At 35.1% G+C, this 18503-nt stretch overlaps 1 protein-coding gene across 1 annotated transcript; it reads left to right on the forward strand.

Moving 5' to 3' along the window:
- The first annotated feature begins 100 nt into the window (after positions 1–100).
- LOC126816481 (E3 ubiquitin-protein ligase ZNRF2) lies at positions 101–14599 on the forward strand. Its single transcript, XM_050543099.2, has 4 exons — positions 101–553; positions 9648–9743; positions 10810–10915; positions 13005–14599. Exons 1-4 carry the CDS (start codon positions 247–249, stop codon positions 13060–13062), a joined length of 567 nt encoding a protein of 188 aa, XP_050399056.1. The 5' UTR covers positions 101–246; the 3' UTR covers positions 13063–14599.
- The last annotated feature ends 3904 nt before the right edge of the window (positions 14600–18503 follow it).

Raw genomic sequence — 18503 nt, forward strand, 5'->3', positions numbered from 1 at the left:
CCGAACAATACGGTCATATCATTTATCGGTTAGTATTTTGAAAAGTTATTTTTAACCCAGTCAGATGGCATAATACGTCACATTTGTATTGGTTCCCTGACGCAAAAACATAAGGAAAGGAAAAATGGCGGATGGTGTTGTTGTAATAATGTTTCTTAAAAGATAGTAAAATGTCATTTACAAACGAATTGTGCGTCCTTGGAGTGGACTAATTTTCTTGACAATAAAACGAACATTGTAATCACCATGGGATTAAAATTAAGCACAAACAATTCGCCGAGACTGAGGACTTACTCTGGCAGCAGCCCAAGTGGCACAAATGGTGGAAATACAGGAATCGCAGTCCGGGCAGGTGGCTCGGGTGCTCGGGCACGTGCAAGAAGTTTTGGTAGTTTCCAAACTTCGGGACATTCTTCATCTTTGAGTATTCCTGCTAACGTAGTTAGCCACAGGGGGAATTCTCCTGATTCTGACTCAAGTTCCCCAGAAGATGGGTCTGCCTTTGGAAGAACATTTACACATTCTCTCCCAGTTCATCTCTTTGCTTTACAAGGTCCGTTTGTTTTTAAATTGTCATTCCATATGATTTATTCAATTATGAAATGTTCGTCTTTGTCTATTTAGTGACGGAAAGCAGTACATGTGTACTAACTAGAAAATATGGTGGATATTGGATAAGTTAATTCAATTTATTTTATGATCAGTAGTGGAATGAACGAACTTTGTGCCTGACAATGTCCAAGCTTGTATGGTACATGGTTGTGTCTCTTGTCTTATATACTAGGTTTTAATTATGGGTGGGGAGGTCCAGTGTGATGGTCACTTCCGTTTATATTGCCAGGTATTTATGTAAAATGTAAGCGCTTGTTTAGGGACATGTGTCTTTAGCCACATCTGTCAGTCATGGTTCGTCCACATCGATCTCCCCAATAGTACTGATAGGGACAAGATCTCAATATTAAATTTTTTTCTTCTGCAAATTAAATTGTAAAACAATCTGAATGGTCTAACGTGTACTCTTTATATTATAAGGTCTGTGAGTGTCATGTAGTGGTGTTGTTTCATGTAGGATTGCTGCCTAACCTTGTTGGTTTTGACCAGGTGCTTGTTTTGTCCCCCCCCCCCCCCAATTTCACAACTGCTAAAGGCCCCTATGCGAAAGAGAAATAGTGAAAAAAGATTGTACCATACATCTGGTGGTTAAACCCTCTCTCTCCCAACCAGTAGGCTTATACATGTACATGCACATGTTCTGAATTTGATACTATTTAGACCTAAAGCATATTTTTGTAAACTCATACCGTACCCAATAATTACTGGATATAATAATTGATTTGATCTGTGCTCTCTGAAATTTGATATGAGTAAATGGAGGCTGTAGTCAAAAAAAGAGAATTCTTTTTACAATAAAATAGTTGAGCACTAGTTATTGAACTGTGAATAATTGATTAGATTTTAAATAGATACATGTATAAGTTAACTTACAATTACATGTTATCCATATTTTATTCATTTATTTTGTAGAAAAATGATTGTTTATTGATATATTTTTTGTCGACCAAATATGTAATTTTTAGGCTAATTTAGCATTACCCGGTTTTATTGATGTAGAAAAAGCCCTTTTCCAATCAAAATTTAAATGTATGAGAAGGAGCGCATACATGTACATGTACACCATACAGTTTACCTTAATGAAATATTGTTGGGGCCTACTTTTATTTCGATTTTCTAATTTTGTGTTTTTTAAAATAAACGTGTGGACCTCGGTCATTTAAACCATCAGAATGACTAGACAAAAATTCAGGCGTTGTCAGAGATAATCCCTTTGGTGACTGACATGACTGTCATTATATCCAGCGTAGATTTGTCAGGGTTTTTCAGTGCCTTTATTGATATTATTATTTAATACATGTCTTGGACAAAGTATAAAATTATGTTTGTTAAAGAAGGCAAGTCTCTAAATCAATATCATCCACAGTCTTCGATTGGGCAAACACGAATTATTGGTCAATTTAAATCAACAATGATGTTGTTATCTTACCATGAAAAGTTCGGCTTCTGATATCTAATATTTAAGACAAAATGAAAATTTTAAAGTTGGCATACGATGTTTGAGTGTTTGTTCTTTAGTTAGTGCTTCTGGGGGATGGCCGAAGGGTTAGCGTGTGCACGTTTATCATAAGGTCTGTCATTGAGTCAACTGACAAGGAGTAGGGTCGCCTGTCCAACCTCGTGGGTTTTCTATGGATCCCCCAGTTTCTGCCCACTGCTAAAGACCCTTACACGCAAGTGAATTATTGAAATAAAATTGAACCATGTGTTAGTCCCGAAATGACCTAATTTGTGTCAAGTGGTCGTTAAACACCATTTCTCTCTCTTTCTTAATAAAATATTTAATAATAATATTGATTACATATTAGCATGGATTAAGCCATAAGAAATTTGTTATTTTAGCGAAAAATTCAACTGCTGCGTGCTACTTTATTTTGATATGATTCTTTATACTTTGTTTGATTATGTAAGTATTTGATATTGTAAGAGGTTCAGTAACACAGTATTACATGTGCGTATTACAATATGTAAATGACCTTCTTCTCTATTGAAGTTATTGAATATAAGCTTATATTACTGTATAGAAGTACTGACTTGTTAAAGACTTCAACAATCTTTTGTCATTTAATGACTGTATAACAAAACAAAATGCATAAACTTAGAAATGTTTCCCTGTAAACCATTGTTAGCAGACAGTGAAGTTACAAAAAATCAATGAAAATATTGTTTGATAATAAGATTTTGTAATGGTGTATTTTGTTTTTGTTTTGATGGTGTTTTTTTTTTGTTTTCAATAGAGAGAGTGGCGTAGCGAAATATTGTAGTATGTATTTTTCTTTTCTTGATTCAGTTTTTTGGAGGGGTTGGATGGCCGAATGGTTAGCACATACGCGCTGTACATGTATCATAAGGTCTGTCGTTGCGTCAACTGGCGTGGCTTCGATTCCCCGGTTGTACGTGACAAGGAGTAGGGTCACCTGTCCAACCTCGTGGATTTTCTCCGGGTCCTACGGTTTTCTCCCACTTCTAAAGACCCCTACACGCAAGTGAATTATTGAAATAAAACTGAACCATATGTTAGTCCCGAAATGACTTAGTTTGTGTCGAATGGACGTTAAACCTCATTACTCTCTCTCTCTGATTCAGTTTTAAAAACTTAAAGGGACATTAGATAAGATTAGATAAAGAGCTGACAGTTCTCGTTAAAATGGTTAAAGATAATGGAAACAAAATGGGCTGAAAATTCACTCTGATCCGAGAAATTTGTGATTCAATTTTAGTCTGGTCTCCATCTTCATTACTAACGTTGGTATGATAATAATGCATGCTTGTTTGATCGTAAGGTCTGTCATTGAGTCAAGTGGCGTGGTTTCGAATCCCCTCTTGTACGTTTGCAGGAGTGGGGTCGCCTATCCAACCTCGTGGGTTTTTTCAGGGTCCTCCAGTTTCTCCCACTGCTAAAGACCCTACGCGCAAGTGAATTATTGAAATAAATTTGAGCCATATGTTAGTTTCGAAATGACCTGATAGTTTGTGTTTATTGGACATTGAACTCTCTCTCTCTCTCTCTCTTAATGTAATGTAATTGCGTGTTATGGTATTACAACATTCTGAAGTTTACAGGGGTTTTTGTCAATAGATCTATTATAAGTATGATGATTGTTGTCAACTCCTTTCAGTTGTCGAGTTTTTGATAATAGTTCAGTCAGCTGTAGTTAAATGTATTGCCATCGTTATTGTGTTAATTTTAACGCTGTCATCCGCAATTGTCATGCATCAACGACCGCAACTATTAACCTATAAAAAGACATACATTATTTTCAACCTGTGATGTTTTATGGATTGGGCCTTTTACTAAAAGTTTTAGTACTGAACGGTAAAGATCAAATATCACAAACATGTACGTTTGACCCATTCCCCCAAAAAATGAAAAAAATTTTAACCTTAAGGCTATGTATGTACATGTATTGGCAGTGTTTTAGCTAGAGTGGAAGATATTTTATTGTTCATTGGGTTTAAATGATAAACATGGTGATCCATAAGATCAAAGAGGTCAAAGTTCATTATGTAAACTGTAAACACACTTAAAATACTTAGATAAGATTACTTAAAATATCAATGACTATTGACTTGACCCATTACTCTATTAATTTGAGTCATTGTCATTTATATAACAACGCTTCACACCATTCTTAAAGGGGAAGGCCCAGCGATATTTTAGTTAACAAAATTTAGGGTGAATGACTTTTACAAATAATTATTCTAGTCCTGTGTCCTTTTAAATCTAAGGGGAGAAAAGGGGATAGAGAAATAGGGTTTAACATGCATTTGACACAGACTAGGTCATTTTGTGATTAACAGATGATAGATCTTTATCTTAGTAATGCGCTTGCACATAGGGGTCTTTAGCAGAGGGGGGATCTGGGGAACACAGAGAAAACTCTCAGACTCGAGCAGGCGATAAATTAAAAGTGAATTTAGTCATTTTCGGTGACCCATTTTAAAATGCATTATGTAAGAGCTAAATCTTTCTATTTGCAGGTCTTTTTCTAGCTTCAAAAATTATATGAATTATTATTTAGACACCTCTAGGTCATCAGATGGCTTAGAAATTTAATGTATTAGAACCTTTTCACCATTTAATAATTCAATCATGAAATGGATAATTGAGACTTTTGTTATATATTGTAGCAGCGGTACTTGACAATCAAGACTACCTTATCTAAACTTCAAACATGCATAACTTTGTTCAGAATAAAGTAATTTGACAGAATTTTTCAATATAGTCTGATGAATAGATGTCTGATTAATGATTTATTTGATGTTAAACGAAAGATATGCAATAGCAAGCGCTGAAATAAGCGTCCGGACACGGACAATGTCCGGGCGAATTGACCCCTTTTGACAAGCCAAATTGCCTTTCGTCCGGACATAATTGTCCGACCGTGTTTTTGTAAAACATTAAGTCAAAAATATTCGAGTCGATCGCTATTTATTATTAGACTCGAAAGTCCAGAACCAAAAATATCAATGACCCGAGACATAGTGAAAATGTTACTATTTATATCTCGGCCGCGTGCAGATAAAATCTTCAATAATTTTTAGAATCGACTCTTTTATGCTGGTTATATCAACGACCCGAGTCATAGTAAAAATATTACTATTTATACATGTATCTCTCTCGGCCACGTGAAGAAAAAATAATGAATAATATTGAGAATCGGCTCTTTTACACTGGTTATTCGAGTCTCGTAGCTAGCTTTGCGTTACTTTCGTATATGATTAGCTCTAAATCACACCTAACATGACATGTAATTATATAAATTATTAGTAATAAAAGTAATAATATTTTAAAATTAGTTTACAAGAAAATGTCCAAGTTGACTATGGATGTAATTAGGGACAGACTTTTTATACGAAAATATCTCACTTTGTTGGACACTTCCGATGAGAATGTAAATAGAAGAGCCGTGAAAACATGTCGAATAAAATAACTTCTTACTTTTCCCAACCCTCGGACACGGATATCCCGGCTAGTGGGACCGTTCCAGAAAATTCAAAGACTGGTACTGTGTCTTAATCTTATGTCTCTCATAAAGACACTTCTAAACGGGGGCCGTCGCCGTCACCAGTTCGAAAGTTACAAACACGAACCGTAGAAAAGTGGATCAAAAATGACTTGGCAGATTCTGAACCATTAAGGATAACTCAAGATGTCTATTCTTTAGTTAAATTTGAATCTTAATCAGAGTTTTTAGGATTTAGTCCCCAGCCCCACCAAAGAGATTAATGACATTATTATATGAACTATAAAGTTGTATTCCATATACATATAAAAACTTAAAACTCCAGGTTGTATGTGAGTCATCAATTTATTTTATTAATAAATGTATGTATAATAATATATATAAACATAGTAAATTTCAACAGTTTTTTGGTTTAATATACTTTATAAAGTATTTGTCAGGTTGAAAATCTGAAATGTCCGGCCGAAAATCAGTTCAGTAGGAAGATGTAGCTCTTACATACATGTACATGTAATGAGTATTTAGAATTTAATTTAATACTTGTCAGAAAAAGAATTAAATTGTAAAAACATAAAATGGTTAGTTTCTCCATCGCATATAGTTTTTCAACATATAAATCTTGAAATGTGTCGTGAATAGCTCTATATGGTCATGTGACATCGTCGTTCATGACGTCATTATGTTTTAAGACATTTTAATGGGTATTTCTGAAATGTCATAATTTATGCTCTGGTATAAAAAAAAGATACATGTTCAACAGTAGATCATTTGTCAGAAGGCTCAGTATTAAAATAGCTACTATCGCACATTAGATCAAAATGATGTTTAACCTGAAATCCCTTGCAATACCGGTATACAAAGGGGTGTTGGATGGCCAAAGGGTTAACACATGCACGCAGTATCATAAGGTCTGTCATTGAGTCAACTGGCGTGGTTTCGATTCCCCGGTTGTACGTGACAAGGAGTAGGGTCGCCTGTCTAACCTTCTGGGTCCTCCATTTTCCTACGGTTTTCTCCCATTACGTAAGACCCCTACGCTCGAGCAAATTATTGAAATAAAATTGAAACGTGTTAGTATCGAAATGACCTAGTTTGTGTAGAGTGGACCTTAAACCCTCTCTCTCTCTCTCTCTCTCTCAGTCTTAATGTGTCTTTAATAATAACAGATAAATTGTATTGTAATTACTAAAGCTGAACTTTACTTGACAAATACTCTTACTGTACACAGTTAAATGATACTTGATATACTGTTGGAAATTAAAGATGTCCTGATATTACATACTTATATTACAGTGTCAAATATTTTAATAATCAAATGTCTATGGTTACAAAAGTGTACATGTATTTAGATAGATTAAAGATGACTTCCCACGTTCAAACATTTGATTTGATGATATATTTGGACTAAAAACATATTCAAACTAATAATAGGTTGTATTAAAGATACCTTCCCACATTCAATGATGTGATTTGATGATATATTTAGACTAAAAACATATTCAAACTAATTTATCTATCAAAAGTTTGCATAAAATCCCTCTCGAAACATTTAAATCCAAAGAAAACTACCCCATGCCAAGAGAATCTATTTTTATCAGCAATGTTCACCACACAACATAATTGAGGGAATCCATTATCGACCTGTATTTGTTTTTACAATGTAGTTGTTGTTCATTTACCATAAGTATCGAAGTCTAAGTAAATCCTGTAGGTGTTTTTGGGGGAATCCAGTACTTCTCTATTGGAATACTTTTGTGAATGTATCTTTAAGTTTGGTTTCAACCTAGATTAATCCAAATTAAAATGGGGGGGTTGGATGGCTGAATGGTTAGCGTGCGCGCGCGCTGTATCATAAAGTCTGTCATTGAGTCGACTGGCGTGGTTTCGATTCCCCGGTTGTACGTGACAAGGAGTAGGGTCGCCTGTCTAACCTTCTGGGTCCTCCATTTTCCTACGGTTTTCTCCCATTACTAAAGACCCCTACGCGCAAGCGAATTATTGAAATAAAATTAAACCATATGTTAGTCCCGAAATGACCTAGTTTGTGTCGAGTGGAAGTTAAACCCCATTTCTCTCTCTCTCCCCAAATTAAAATAAATTGATTCACAGTGTAGTTGGCATGATTCTTTTGTTCCCAGATAATAATTTGCCATGTAAACAGACATTTTTTTATTTGATACTTATAACTTATTCATTTGTTTTTGTTTTCAGTCATTTTGTGATATTGTCATGAATCATTCTGTTCGAATTCCAGATCTAACTTGCGTTTAGTTTTTTATGTTTTCCATAAAATATATGGGGTTTTAACGTCCTACTATTCTGCTCTGACTTGGTTAACGAAGACATGCATACATGTGGGTCATACATTGTGCTACGAGGGAGATTTTCTCCGACAGTGGTGCTATGACCTATTCTTATATCAAATTCCAACTGCCCAAGGATCTTTTACATGTACACAGGACATCAGTTTTTTGTCCCCAACCGAACGACTACATGTATACGGTGTCCCTTGCCAGGTCGTCTGTCCTGCATCTCCAACCTCGTGGGTTTTCTCCGGGTCCTCCGGTTTCCGCCCACTGCTAAAGACCCCTACGCGCAAGCGAATTATGTAAATAAAATTAAACCATATGTTAGTCCCGAAATGACCTAGTTTGTGTCGAGTGGACGTTAAACCCCATTTCTCTCTCTCTCTCTCTCTGTCCTGCATCTCTGATAAGGAGGAACCACACTGGAAAATCCTGATGAACTTATGTAACCTAGTGGGTTACTTCCATAAAACGGGAACAAGGGTATAATCTGGATATGAATTTATTCAAGTAGTAACAACATTAAAATTGACTAACAACTAAAAAGGAATGAACAATATGATGTTCATTCTTTTGATAATTAAAATATGTTTTTATAATGAACTTGAGTGTAATTTATATGACTTTGTTGTCAAGAAACTAATCTCTAATAGTTTTAAGTTCAATTTGTTGTGCAATAAACAATTATAAAATGTTGCCACTAGTGACTTAAATTAAATAGTTAATTAAATGGTAAGCCTACTTAATGATATTCAACAACTATACAATAATACTTATGTTGATAAATGATCAAGATTAAAACAATGAATACCTTTATTTATATTGTAGGGGATTATAGCCGTTACAAACTATAATATTGGGTTCTTAGAATTATTTCTGAATAAACAATATAATAAAAATATGTCTGCCAAGCATCATATTGAAATGCTTGGTTATACATGTAGGGCACCTTTCACAGACATTGTCAAGTACAAATTATCACACAACCTTATATATTATAATCAAAATGTTGTATGATAATTTGTCTGATAAAGTCTGTGACTTGTTCGGCACACAAAGAGTTATCTACTTTGAGAATAAATCTTTGCCCTGAATGACCACCATATTGAAAACTAACTGCTCTGTTTTGTTATGTGCTTCTAGTCCGTTTTACATCCTTCATACACACAAAGATTAAATAAACATTTTCAATTTCATTAATATGAAAATGGAAGCCAAACAAATTCTTCTCAAAATTTTAGAAGCACATCTATTCTTGGTGTTTTGGGGTAGAATTGTCAAGACAGCTGCTGTTCAGGGGTAATCCTACGCTTTGCTCAACTATCTTATTTATTTCAGGGATCAGATATATTGTAATTTATCCAAGTCAATATTTGTAATATTTCAGGCATCAAATACAAATGTATATGTATCCTGTTTGTTCCAATTCTATATTCTATACATTTCAGGAATCAAATACGTGTATCCTGTTTAGGAAGATCCAACCTCATGGGTTTTCTCCGGGTCCTCCGGTTTCCGCCCACTGCTAAAGACCCCTACGCGCAAGCGAATTATTGAAATAAAAATTAAACCATATGTTAGTTCCGAAATGACCTAGTTTGTGCCGAGTGGACGTTAAACCTCATTTTTCTTTCTCTGTCTGTTTGGGAAGAGGGATTTTAAATAGGCTAAGCCTGTTCCCCAATCCCCAAACCTGAAGAAGATATTGTTAATAATAAAAAAAAATCCTATTTGTTCCAATTCTATATTTTATATATTTCAGGCATCAAATGTCCTGTTTGTTCCAAATTTATATCAGCTGAAGATATTGAATGTCACCTGGTAATGTGTTTAACGAAGCCTAGAATAAGTTACAATGGTATGTAAAAATATACCAAACTCCTTATAAGGCAGTTAATTACAAATTTAATTTTGAATATATGAATATTTTAGATAAATGAATAAATTTAGTGTATAAGTTTGACATCAGTAAAAAAAAGCTATTCATAAAATATAAATCTTTAAACAGCTAAATCTGCTTATTGCAGGTCTTTCTTTGTGCCTGAAATTTTATATAAACTATTAATTAGATATTTATTAACATGAAAAGACCTTAATTAACTCTCAATGTCATCTTATGTGTCGGATTTTCACTGGATTTGAATCCGATTTGCTGCTCAACTCTCATTGATGATTTAATCCAAAAATGGATAATCAATACTATGTTTTTTATCGTACCATTTTTAGCATTGATGATCGAGGCTAGGCCTAAAATTCCAACGCTAATATATCAGTTCAGAATGTAGCAATTTGAGTTGAACTGAAATTTTCAAAACATTCTCTTTACATTATCTAGTTTTTGACTGTTTTTAATAAGATGTGTGTTTAAATTTATCAACACTCAAAACAACATCCATGATTTTAAAATGCTTGAAGTATTTTTTTTATAGTTTATTTTTGCTGATGTCATACCTCAAACTTATTCATGGCTCCCAATTTCAATAGGTTCCACCTCCTAATCTATAAAGAGGGTGCTATTCAACCCATAAATATTGTTTCAATGGCATTTAGTAATTGAACTAGAGTATACAGGTCACAATTCTATGGAATACAATTACTGAGCGACGTTTCTTTTTTTTTATAAACAATATTTTATTCAGTTTGTCTGAATGAGATTGGGGAACAGGCTTAGCCTATGTAAAACCCCTCTCTCTAGATAATATACATGCATAATATTAAAACAAAGGAACAAAATGGGTGTGTATACACAGTTAAAATGGCAAACACATACATAAATATATGTAAATACATATATCATGAGACGGATGGCAATGTGCAATATATATATTCGACTAGGCTTCTCTAGTCATTATCAAGCAATTGTTTGTAATTTTATCGAAGGGTGTTTTATTAGAGCATGTTATATGTTTTGTTTGTAATTTTAGAGGATGTTTTATCAGAAGATAAAGGTGAATGTGTAATATGTTTTGAAGATTTAGTACAAGGTGATACAATTGCTAGATTACCTTGTCTATGTATATACCACAAGGGGTGAGTTATACTCTATATTTCATCTTTATCTCTTAAAACTGCATATCATTTGCATTCTTAAATAGTAGGATATTATACACCTTCCTCTCTGGGGGGTTGGATGGCTGAATGTGAAGCACGTGCGCGCTGTACAATAAAGTCTGTCATTGAGCCAACTGGCGTGGTTTCGAATCCCGAGTTGTACATGGCAAGGAGTATGGTCGCCTGTCTAACCTTGTGGGTTTTCTCCGGGTCCTCTGGTTTTCTCCCACTGCTAAAGACCCCTACGCGCAAGCGAATTATTGAAATAAAGTTGAACCATATGTTTATCCCGAAATGATCTAGTTTGTGTCGAGTGGACGTTAAACCCCATTTCTCTCTCTCTCTCTCTCACCTTCCTCTCTTTTTATCACTTGCCTTCTTCCTCTTGTCTCTTTTCTCTTATCTTCTCTCCCTTCTCTAACCTCCCCATTCTCCCTTCCCTCTCTTCTCTTATCGCCCTTCTCTCAACTCCCTTAGCCTATGCACATTGTATCATAAGGTCTGTCATTGAGTCAACTGGCATGTTTTTCGATTCCCCGGTTGTATGTGACAAGGAGTATGGTTGCATATCTAACCTCGTGGGTTTTCTATGGGTCCTCCGGGTTTTCTCCCACTGCTAAAGACCCCTACGCGCAAGCGAATTATTGAAATGAATTTGAACCATATTATATGTTAGTCCTGAAATGACCTAGTTTGTGTTGAGTGGATGTTAAACCCCATCTTTCTCTCTCTTTCTCTCTCTCTCTTTCACTCTCTCTCTAATATGGCAGTGACCTAACCAACCAGCCTGATCTCCCCCAGTGAGCCTATTAATAAACCACACCGTTTTTCTGTCCCATTTCAGAAAATATGAAAGGCAGGAAACAATCAGCTGTGATTGCTTATGTTATATCATCTTTTGATCTTAAAAGATTAGAAATTTTATTTTGAAATCAGAATGTAATTGGTCTAGAAATGATTTAAAACAACAAAAAAAACGAACAAAAAAAAAAAAAGCTGTTCATCCGATGAGTTGAGATATTATGTAAAGCAATATAAGTCATTGATCTGATAATGCTTGATGATTTTGTTTGATGTTTTGATGTTAATAAGTATTTCATCATTCATAGTCGATAAATACCAAGGTTTATGTTTTCCTGTAGATGATTTAATGACGTAGTTCAAAGCTAAGTCAATATTTAAAATAACCATGCTTGATTTGAATTTTTTGTAAAATATCAAATGTTCTCAGATTGATTATTTAAAGCGATAATTTCATATTTTCTAAGAAAGTCAAAACATAATTATTTTTATGTCTTTTGCTCAATAGGTTGTCAACTCACTATTATACGATCATAGGTATAATTCTCACACTTTAAAACCATTCACCCCGGAAATAATAAAGGATTGACAGTTCTTGCTATAATAGTTAAATAACGTAAACAGAATATGTTGAAAATTTCTGTCAAATTGCTCCACCGTGAACCGAGATATTATTTATTGAATTTTAGGCTAATCTCGATCATCATTACTAACGTCGGTTCTGATTAAAAACAATGTGTCGATTATCCATTTTTATGTTTAATTCTTTTTCAAAAAAGGTATTTCAATACCCTAAATATGGCAGACAAGCGTAGGTCTGGAGTTGATTATGGTCTGGATAAGTTAATTAATGTCTAATTAATAATACTTACGATAACATTTCAGGCCTAAAGAAAGAACTGCAATCGGCAGATTTAGCTCTTGCATAATGTATGTTTAAAGATACATTACATAAGAAATGAAATGAAATTTGGTATAACATTCTGTTGTTCTGCTCCAACTGTGCTAATGAAGAGTATAGAAAATTAAGACCTGGCTGTTTTTGCTAAAAAAAAAAAATATATAATGCAAAATCAAAATGTCCGTTATAATCTATTTAATATCGGAGAAATCCAATGCCATCGATAGTTGATTATGGCCTGGACCAGTTAATTAATGTCTAATTAATTTAGAAAACATTTCAGGCCTAAAGAAAGAACTGCAATAGGCAGATTTATCTCTTGCATAATGTATGTTTAATGAACTTGTTTGTATTCTTCTTTTATAGATGCATTGATAAATGGTTTGAAGTTAATAGGTCATGTCCAGAGCACCCCTCGGATTAAGAAATCAACTCTCTGAATCTGTTACATAGAAGATTCCAATATTATGGAAAAGGGGGTATATAAGAGACTATTTAAGATATTGTGATATGTTGAATGTGGATTATTTTGTGATTTTATGTTTTAATTTTTTTTTAAAATTGAAAACTACTTTTCATAATACTGTATACACTGCGATTATACAGTGGACCATTTTACATGAATTTGCATAAAAAAATATGTGTGAATATTCATAATATTATAATAAGACGACGGCTCTTTTTGTGAGATGTCATGGTTACGACTGAAACAGAAACAACATTTATGTTTAATAACAATTGGCTGATTTGTTTTGACGGTTTGGATCAGAAGAAGTGCAACACCATTGTTTCTACTGTTAAATGCCATGTGTATGGAGAGAAAGATAGAATTAGTTTAGAATTTGACATATTTACAAGTTCTTTCTCTCGACTTTGTTGGAAATTTATGAAGGTTACAGCAGAATAATAAATACCGGTATTTGCAATTTCAATAGCAGCTTCTATGAATAGAAGGGCCTACTTTCAATAGCAGCTTCTATGAAGAGAAAGGCCTATTTCTACAAGAAAAGACAAAAACAGTTCACGTTTTTACAAGTTTTTCAGCTGGATTATATGAATGTCAAGCAAGAATTCCATCTGTGATTTCTAGTAAACTTTTCTCTGAGGAGGTTTTAGAAATGACCTATTTTCTACTGAAGAAATTAACGCAGACTAATTCCTCAGTTGATTGGTGTCCATTCAACATGCAGAAGACCAAGAAGAATTCATATTTTTTTCCTATCTATACTTTGGGATGTCACCTGGGCGCTTTATTCATGAAAACTTAACATGAAAAATGTTACGGATGCAGCCATTTTATTGGTTGAGGTTCAAAATCCTAGTTTAAATTTTGTGCTCTTAGCGAATGAAAAGGCTGCATTCTTAAAATGTTTCAGCTTAAATTTTCATGAATAAATCCTCACAATCTCTATTATGGTTCACTGTAACTTGACAGATATCAGTAGGTCTGCTGCAATAAAATAATTTATAGCGAGCAAGTAATTATTGTGTTGAATGAGAGATCTAGAGATTAAAATTGAAATATTTAAAGGATGCAGCCGTTTCATTGGTTGAGATAGTACAAATTAGTTTTTTGGCCAATGAAAGGGCTGAATTTTTAAGTAAGGTTAAGATGAAGATATAGTATTCTGTTAAAACAAACCGGCTAAATGAATTTCTATTTATAAAAATATGTGACAAAGTGATATTTTGGTTGACATGGATACAAGAAAGATAACTCTTATGATACATGACTATGACTATAAGTGCCAATTCCTATCCCATTCCTCTAGATACTACAGTAGTCAAGATGCTCATATATAAGTTGTATTGTTAACTAGTTCACTGTTGTATTTATAATGGTTGTTATTGGCAACAGATGCTTGTTGTTATTGGTAACTGGTGTGTGCTGATAGTTATTTTAGTCACCGATTTTGGTTGTCATTGGCAACTGATGCATGATCGATGCATGCCGATAGTGACTGCTGCAAGTTGTTATTGAAAGAAATCTGTCTTATATACCTAAACCTTTATAAATCTGCAATCTGGAGGGATGGCAAGGGGACGGCAATTTTTTAAATTAGGTTAAATTAAAGTCTTTACTTTTTTGGGGTATTTGGCTATCTCTGTCTTATTTCAAGATAAAATTTTAACATTTTGTATCAACACATATGTATTGCTGATGTCACATAGTTACCATGTCACCATAGTTACAGCGATGTTGCATAGTTACCATGTAGGCCTAAAGCTTGTCAAGATAAGCATGTAGAATATTTTATAAATACTTGCAATAGTTAATCTATGAACGTATAAGCTAATGTTTTACACAGCTGCAGGCCCTAGTCTAAATGTTCAACTAAAAAAAATACATGTTTTGCTTTTGTAAACATCAACTTAATATTGTAAGAAATATTGGCTTGTAATTACATTCAACTTATAAATCATTAGAAAAATCAATTCTCACAATTCTCACTTGCAAGAGCAAAAATAAATTTTAGAAGAATTCATTGGCGAGTACCAAAAAATACCGTTCATGGTCTTCACAATGTCAAATATTACGATAGACATTACAGTATTCTATGATCAGATGTATATATTTAATTACGATAGGCATAACAAACATTTATGGACTTGAATATTCTTTTTAAAGATTTGTGATACATGAAAGAAGAGTAATAAGATAAAATACATTTGGTTATGTCTTTACGTTTCTCAAAATGAGAGGGGTGGATGGCCGAATGGTTAGCATGTGTGAGCTGTATCATAAGGTCTGTCATTGAGTCAACTGGCATGGTTTTGATTCCCCGGTTGTACGTGACAAGGGGTATCGCCTGTCCAATCTCGTGGGTTTTCTCTGGGTCCTCCGGTTTGCTCCCACTGTTAAAGACCCCTACACACCAACGAATTATTGAAATGAAATTGAACCATATGTTAGTCCTGAAATGACCTAGTTCATGTCAAGCTACATTATACCCCATCTCTCTCTCTCTCAAAATGATCAAGATGATATTGTGTTCCTGAGGCACTGCCGGATCCCTTCACTAATGAGCAGTTTGGCTACTCATCAATGACGCTCTCCGTTGCACAGATGGAACATGCGCTGTGATTGGTGTAATGAGTGAGTTTCTGATGTCATTAACAAGCTGCTTTCAGTCTGTATCTGTAACACAAGTAGTGACATGTATTGTGCTCGAGACCATGGGTTCCATGTCGGCCATATATGCCGGTCGGGACCGAGGACTTTGGAGAATGACCGATACTGGATTAGACCCGTAGGTCATTTTGCATGCCGGAAAAATAGCATATTTTATGCAAAATCATAAAATCCCGGGATACGACGAAACTCTGTACATGTTGTGATGTAAACTGTCTCGAGATAGTGTGTTTACATTTTCTAGAACACCTTACTATACCTCTCCTCATACCACTACTCATTTGCGGAAGTGCTTGGGACAGAGTGTGCTTCCTCTTTCTAGAGGGGGGTTGGATGCTGTATGGTTAGCATGTGCGCGCTGTATCATAAAGTCTGTCATTGAGTCAACTGGCGTGGTTTTGAATCCCCAGTTGTACGTGACAAGGAGTAGGGTCTCCTGTCCAACCTTGTGGGTTTTCTCCGGGTCCTCCGGTTTTCTCCCACTGCTAAAGACCCCTACGCGCAAGCGAATTATGGAAATAAAATTGAACCGTATTTTAGTCCCGAAATGACCTAGTTTGTGTCGAGTGGACGTTAAACCCCATTTCTCTCTCTCTCTCCTCTTTCTAGAACACCAGATATCACTTATCTTTTGAGGAATTCACATAGTCTGTCGTGATATTTTTGTATAGTTCAAATTCTGTTGATCAGGGAGGATGGGTTGTTTGCCGTGAGATCATGTGATCCGGTGTCGTAAAACCTTGACATTGTGTAGATAATGACTGATTAGGAACGCGCAAGATTGGAAACGGTCCTGCACATATGACGGCATATGTGGATTGTGCTTTAGAGTAAGGGTTAGGCTTGGTCCAGGGTTAGGGTTAGTGCTAGCCCTGTTTACATCTCGAGACGAAATCTGCAGGTCCTGACCCTTACCCTAACCCTAACCCACAATCCACATATGACGCCATGTGCATGACCATCTCTGATCTAGTGTTCTCTGACTGATTATAGATCTGGCTTTGTGCTGCATGCTGAGGTCAATAAAACTTGCAATCTGATTAAAATGCAAATCTATATTCTGTTTCGTTTTGGTTTTTTTTTTTACTACTTTATGATGGCCAACACTACATGAAAATCTGACAAGTTGTACTCGAAGGTCGTGTCAGGGGTCGTACAAGCAGCTTTTGAACCCTATGACTTCAGACATTGATTAATCAATCAGCATTGACGTTTCCAGTGGTTTACCCAAGAAGTCTCTGTAACAGACTGTTTCATTGGCTTATCCCTCACCTTAACCAAAACGCTGGTAATATAACAACTTTTCCAGATCCTAGTGTAGTGAAGACAAGTAAAACGAAATTTTGAACTATAAAAAACGAAACGAAATAGGATCTGTGTTTTAAGCAGATTGTAAAACTTGAAATTTGTGTAAATTATGTGTTTATATTGTAATAAACCACACATGTATATGTTCATGTAAATAGATCAAATATATATATAATATTATTAATCTTATATGCTCATCATGATTTTTTTTAGATTTCATAATCGTTGATTTTAATTTCAGTTGTATTAGGTTACTATGGTTACTGGATAACTGTACATAGTGCTTCTATGGTTACTGGATAACTGTACCAAGTGCTGTTATGGTTACTGGATAACTGTAATGTAGTGCTGCTCTGGTAACTGGATAACTGTACCAAGTGCTGCTATGGTTACTGGATAACTATACCATGTGCTGCTATGGTTACTGGATAACTATCCCATGTGCTGTTATGGTTACTGGATAACTGTACCAAGTGCTGCTATGGTTACTGGATAACTGTAATGTAGTGCTGCTATGGTAACTGGATAACTGTACCAAGTGCTGCTATGGTTACTGGATAACTGTACATAGTGCTGCTATGGTTACTGGATAACTGTACCAAGTGCTGCTATGGTTGCTGGATAACTGTACGTAGTGCTGCTGTGAGAGAAGTCAGTTTGTTGTCCATATTTGAAAACTTGAAAACTGGGTCCTGTTCTTCTTATTGCCTGCAGCAATTTATTGAAAGTCTTTCCTCAAAGTCCAACCTCGTGGGTTTTCTCTGGTTTCCTCCCACTGCTAAAGACCCCTATGCGCAAGCGGATTATTGAAATAAAATTAAACCATATGTTAGTCCCGAAATGACCTAATCTGTGTCGAGTGGACATTAAACTCTCTCTCTCTCTCTCTCTCTCTCTCTCTCTCTCCTTAAAGGGGTGGTTTGGTTGTCTCACTTTAGATCATCAAGTCTGTCATTGAGTAGGGTGACATAGTATCAATCCCAAGCAGCTTAGCTTGTATGTGAAAAGAGTCGAGGGGACGTTAAACCCAATTTCTCGCTCCCCCATTCTCAAAACTAGGATACAGGAGACCGTGGAAGTCACCAAGCATGGTTCTTGAAGAATCTCAGGACTTTTTAATCTTGGATCCCAACTATCACTGGTACATTTGTAGTTAATTGGAGGACTTGGAGTTTTACCACTCAAACAGATTTGACTTCCCATGTAACGGAACCCATCTTGTAGACAATTAATGATTTCTCTCATGTGCTTGACTTAATTTGTATGCTTTAAAGCTTTTGTATTTTGTTGCTTCATCATTCATAGAGTTGGCCATTGTTAAATATTGCCACCTCCTGATATCTCCATTCATTCACAGGCTATGTACCATGGCAACCACTTTTCAGCAGTCAGCTCAGATACATTGGCTAGGAGTATGAAGACCA

Source organism: Patella vulgata, chromosome 3 (assembly GCF_932274485.2).
Source record: "Patella vulgata chromosome 3, xgPatVulg1.2, whole genome shotgun sequence".
In the NCBI taxonomy this organism is placed as follows: Eukaryota; Metazoa; Mollusca; class Gastropoda; family Patellidae; genus Patella; species Patella vulgata.

Coding starts and splice junctions, on each gene's coding strand:
- LOC126816481 (XM_050543099.2), top strand. CDS start 247: ATGGGATTAAAATTAAGCACAAACAATTCGCCGAGACTGAGGACTTAC. Junction 554..9,647: donor TCATCTCTTTGCTTTACAAG/GTCCGTTTGTTT, acceptor TATATATTTCAG/GCATCAAATGTCCTGTTTGT. Junction 9,744..10,809: donor GCCTAGAATAAGTTACAATG/GTATGTAAAAAT, acceptor TTGTAATTTTAG/AGGATGTTTTATCAGAAGAT.